The sequence below is a fragment of the Nanorana parkeri genome, unplaced genomic scaffold (assembly GCF_000935625.1).
Source record: "Nanorana parkeri isolate BGI_ZX_2015 unplaced genomic scaffold, ASM93562v1 scaffold21, whole genome shotgun sequence".
In the NCBI taxonomy this organism is placed as follows: domain Eukaryota; kingdom Metazoa; phylum Chordata; class Amphibia; order Anura; family Dicroglossidae; genus Nanorana; species Nanorana parkeri.
The window spans coordinates 3,151,665-3,156,889 of NW_017306289.1; the positions used below are offsets into that span (position 1 = coordinate 3,151,665).

The following is a 5,225-nucleotide window of genomic DNA, read 5'->3' on the forward strand; positions in this document are numbered from 1 at the left end:
GTTTCAGGGGGTTGTGCTGACAGTGCACGTTACCAGGGTGAGGGGGGAATCAGGGGTTTGGGTGATTCATGGTACCTCCGACTCCGACTCTGTTCGTCGTCCTGCCCAGCTCACTAACGTCACTGGAACCCTGTGGCCGGAAAGGGGGCCTCGTTACAGGGACAGCCCTGCTTACAGATCTCCACCCCATCCCTACCCTTTGACTGAACAGTGAAACGAGAAGCAGCAGACTGATGAGCTCACCTCTTTGTCACTCTTCTCTCTCCTCTTATCAAGGACGCCCCTTGCACTGCAGCACAACTGATTGTGCTGCTTCACCCTCCCTTGTCTGAACTCTGCTGTACTGAGATTACAAGAGGCTAATATCAATAAAATTCAGGTACACACACTACTTTGAACTAAATTTACTACTAAATTTAAGAACACAGAGCTGCATTCATTTGCATCTATTTTGCATCTATTATATATATCTCTAGTGTAGCTTTTAAAATGTTTATCAGGTTTGACACTGGAGTTATTGAAGATGGCAAAGGATGGATGATGACTGTCATACATTTTTGGTGTACCTAAATCTTGATAAAGGTAAAAGCAAAGAAGCAAGTGACAATAAATAGTTAAATATCTATAAATATTGTGCTATTACATGCTGCATTGTCAGACAGCATACCTACAAAATTGTACATGTGGTATAGTATACTCAAAAAAGCCCCTACCTAAGTCTATTAATTCAGTTTTGGGAGGAAGGCATCTCTAAGACCCAATGCTCTACATTTACCTCTATTTAACTCTTCATTGCTGTTTATGCATCTCAGTGTCCACTCACACGTCTACATTGCTCTACAGTACAATGTATGTGTTTTGTTGAAGGATTATGCTATGCATGAGTAGAAACCATTTATTTCAATGCATTCTGCTTTGATCATTAAGCAGAGCGTTTTTAAAGGTTCGTGCAGACCATTTTTGATGCAGTTAGGTGAGCCTATGAAGCAAGTTATTGCATGTGTTACATGGTGCACATGGAAATGAAATGCAAGATATATTAACAATTTAGACCACACTGGAATATGTGCAATAACTTTAGTGACGGCAAGCTGCAATACTTGGGAAATGCAAGATACGCTCATTTTTGTGGGCCTACTGAAGGTGCATTTATGCAAAAATATGGCACATTTTCTTTTACAGAGATCAGTAACTCAAGGGGGAATTACACAACAAACTGAATGACAGATTGCGGTGATCCATCCCTTGTTTACATTGAAGTCTGCCTGCCTTAAATAGATGATTACTACTACGCTATCTCTGTAGACAACTCATAGTGACCTGGAAGTCCTTGGTCATGAATAAAGATTGTACACATATATAGTGAAAACAGACAAACAAGAGTTTAAAACCATATGGACTTTAAGGATCCATTCACACCTTTTGCACTGTGGTAATGTGCTGTAAAATGTGTGTTTTACTTCATATTACTGCAATGTATAAACTGCAGTGTGGTGCCAATAATTTTGAAGAGCACCCCAACACACATACTACGCATACTGAGCATTGTGCTGTAATGCACAAAAAGATACAGCTCCATTTATTCATGTATTCGGATGCACTGCTAGTCCATTGAGAAGGAATGGGCTGCTTTAATGCTGCCTTGCACAATAGCATAGTGTGAACATTTGCGAAATCAGCACAGCGTGTTAAGGGACCCTGAAACAACTAAAATAAAGCTGACCCAAAATATTTGTAGTTTCCTTTTAAATAACTAACATAAAGCTATACCCACCCTTCTTTGAGCACGATTGGTTGCTCTATACTTTTGTGGTCACGTCTTCCAGAAGATGAAATTAGGTCCAGGAACTGAACAATGAAGACATATGTATTAGTTACAATTGCAGCGTGCTATGAATGAAAAATGTCTAATAAGTTTTAAATAAGGCAATGTGTAGCATCTGTGCTCCTGAAACACTACTCCCTCCATGAATATATGCCGAGCATGTCCAGCCATGATGTTCATTTTATCCAACAATTAAGATACATGACCCCGATCACATCTAATTACTCTGATGGAAGCAGAGCATTTTCTACAAATTAAACTAACCTGGAAACCACTAAGATACCAACACCATCCAAATAACATCAGATTAACAAGCTGTACAAGACTAGAAGACTAGACTGAAATGGTAAATCAAGGCTAAAGGCTTAAATATAGTAAGAGGTATTTTAATATACTGTATATCTAATAAGGATAGTGACAATGTTTTCCATTATTATTCCATATAGGTTAACAAATGATTTTGGCATAGAATTTATATACTATACTATACACAGACCTGAATATAAACTAATATAAAGGTACTTTGCTTTCCAGTCTTACATTTTTAACGGAGTCAGCATACTTCTGCTCATTAAAGTAGTCATAAAAAGCAGCCATGTAGGTTTCTTTGAAGCTGGCCTGCAAGAAGAAGTCAAATATGTAAATACTGCAACATATTAATATATTACAATGCTTAAACCAATTGTTCTACTGACAGTTAGTCTGCTACTATCAAGAGAGTCTGGTTAAACATGGAAAAATACAGAGGCAGCATTGTGGCTTAGTGATTGGTCCTCTGGCCTTGAAGTACTAAAGTCCAAGGCTCAATTCCTACCATAGATACTATACCCATGAAGTTTTTCAGTGTTCTACTGAAGACTGTGTATATCGCCGAATTTTCATCTTCCACCAATTTGTCCTCTTGTGCATGTGTTAAGGACAATAAGGACGTTCTATCATAACCTCCTTCAGGCAGTAATTAAAATGATATCTACAACTAAAACATTGGTTGTAGGGAAGGGTTAAACCAGGGAGTAAGAGGAAACCTCTCTGAACAGACAGTTGTCACAGGTCATCCCAATGAAAGACTTCCCCTAAATTCCTGTTTCTGGAACAACTCAGTTGTGTATTCTTCTTTAGATGGCCATACACTGTACAACCATCGGAAGACCTTAGTCTTGCGATGGTTGTAAAGTGATTAAAAAAACGTACGATCTGCCCATCTTGGACACCGGCCCGTTCGTCAGTTGTCGAACAAGCAGGCCACTCACTCGCCGAGAATCGTACGATTCCCGGCGGGTTTTCTGGCCTGCTGGTTCGACGGAAGATGTGCGACCGTACAGTAGAAACGGTCGCACGCCTTCCATACACTGCACGATTCTCGTACGATCGCGGGGTTTCCCGCGATTCTCGTACGAGAATCGCGGGAAACCCCGCGATCGTACGAGAATCGTGCAGTGTATGGAAGGCGTGCGACCGTTTCTACTGTACGTTGCACGTCTTCCGTCGAACCAGCAGGCCAGAAAACCCGCCGGGAATCGTACGATTCTCGGCGAGTGAGTGGCCTGCTTGTTCGACAACTGACGAACGGGCCGGTGTCCAAGATGGGCAGATCGTATGTTTTTTTAAGCACTTTACAACCCTCGCAAGACAAAAGTCTAGCGAGTGTTGTAAAGTGTATGGGCACCTTAACTAGCCGAGAATCGTACGATTCCCGGCTGGTTTTCTAGCCTGCTGGTTCGACGGAAGACGTGCGACCGTACAGTAGAAACGGTCGCAATACACTGCACGATTCTCGTACGATCGCAGGATTTCCCGCGATTCTCGTACGAGAATCGTGCAGTGTATGGGCACCTTTAGAAATGGTTAGTAATGACAATCTACAAGCACATACTTATAGATAATTGCCGGCATTGTATTCTTTGCATACCCTGTTTCTCTTTTCTTTCCCTGTCTTCTGACAGTGGCCATGTTTACTAAGGGTAGATTACTAGCTCTCCTATTACTTCCTGAAAATCTGGCACATGTGACTAGGACATGTGACCATGCACATCATCTCAGGGGAGGAAAATGCCTTTCCCTGAGATCTCCTGAGATTACAGATGAGATTTCCCAGCAATGCTCTGCTGATGACAAGGCAATCCCAGTGTGCATTGCGTTGGCAAACTGAAGTAATTTGTACTTTCAAAGCAGGAAGTGAATGCTCTGCAAGTTTAAGTATTTCAAAATCCAGGCATTTTATATCTGACATGTCTATGTTATTATTAATCATCATACATAGAGGGACGCATTGGTAGAAGTTGATTTTTGATTGTAAAGGTCCGCTTTAACAATTTTGGGCATAATTGCCCACATTTAGGAGCACACTTTCCAGCAGCAGGAAAAATTGGTGGTGACATTTATGTCCCACCCGCAGCAGCAACTTGTATGCTGCCCCCTTCTAGGCCAGACATTCTATGGGATGCAGGGCAATTTGCTAAATTGTTGGCCTGTCCTACAGAAAGAGGGACACTTCACCATCTATGTTGCTGGATGTGTTCAAATAGTTTAACAACCAGATGCAACCTGGACAGAAATCAGGGCCCTGTGTACTTTCTGGACCTGGGGATCCAAAGGGGCTCAACAGAAACACAGAGATTGGTTTGAAAGCCAACATAGGTGCTCACCGACACCTTAGTAATTTTTTTATGCCAAGTCAGGTACACTTTAACACCTTGCATAAAGGACAATAAAGGTTGCATTCTGGAAGCAAACAAAATGTGTCATATGATTTACAATGTATGTCATAAACCTTTTGGAGTACCAAGAAGTCAATAGAAATTCATAAATCTTTTTTGCCAGTGTATTCTCATCATTCTGTAAATAGTGTAGAACTTCATCCTCAGGCTCTGTAGGAAATAGAGTATATTGATGATGGATAACCAGGGCAACTGAAATCAATAAGAATTGTGAGAGAAAGGTGAATATTTTAACTACGCATTCTGCTTTAAACAAGCTAATTCCAGAACTGGGAGGCTGACTCAGGAACTGAATAGTCTGTAAACTCCACTGGTTTCAGAATGGATGTGTGATTTAAAGCAGAACTCCAGCCAAGAATAGCAAGATTAGAATGAATACGACATTTAAAGATAAAATAACAAAAATGATTTTTGCTGCAATATCTACCTTCAACCCAGAGATTTCCCCCACAGTACTATTACGGTCGCACGCCTTCCATACACTACACTTCTCGTACGATCACGGGATTTCCCGCGATTCTCGTACGAGAATCGTGCAGTGTATGGGCACCTTTTGTCAGTCCTCTACAATGGTCACTAGGACAAATATAGAGGAGGTGAACCACCCTGCAGGAACACGGACATGATTATTAAGCCTTCTCCACTCACACGCAGAACACTTTAATGTAATATGTAAAGCACTA

At 41.2% G+C, this 5,225-nt stretch overlaps 1 protein-coding gene across 1 annotated transcript in view; it reads right to left on the minus strand.

Annotated features, from left to right (window-relative positions):
• The window catches only part of RASA3 (RAS p21 protein activator 3), a 187,907-nt gene that overhangs the window by 7,375 nt on the left and 175,307 nt on the right, over nucleotides 1–5,225 (minus strand). The window contains exons 17-18 of the mRNA XM_018563032.1: nucleotides 2,366–2,443; nucleotides 1,775–1,848 (exon numbers count right to left, since the gene is read on the minus strand). Coding sequence (XP_018418534.1) covers nucleotides 1,775–1,848; nucleotides 2,366–2,443 — 152 coding nt within the window. The remainder of the gene's footprint in view (nucleotides 1–1,774; nucleotides 1,849–2,365; nucleotides 2,444–5,225) is intronic.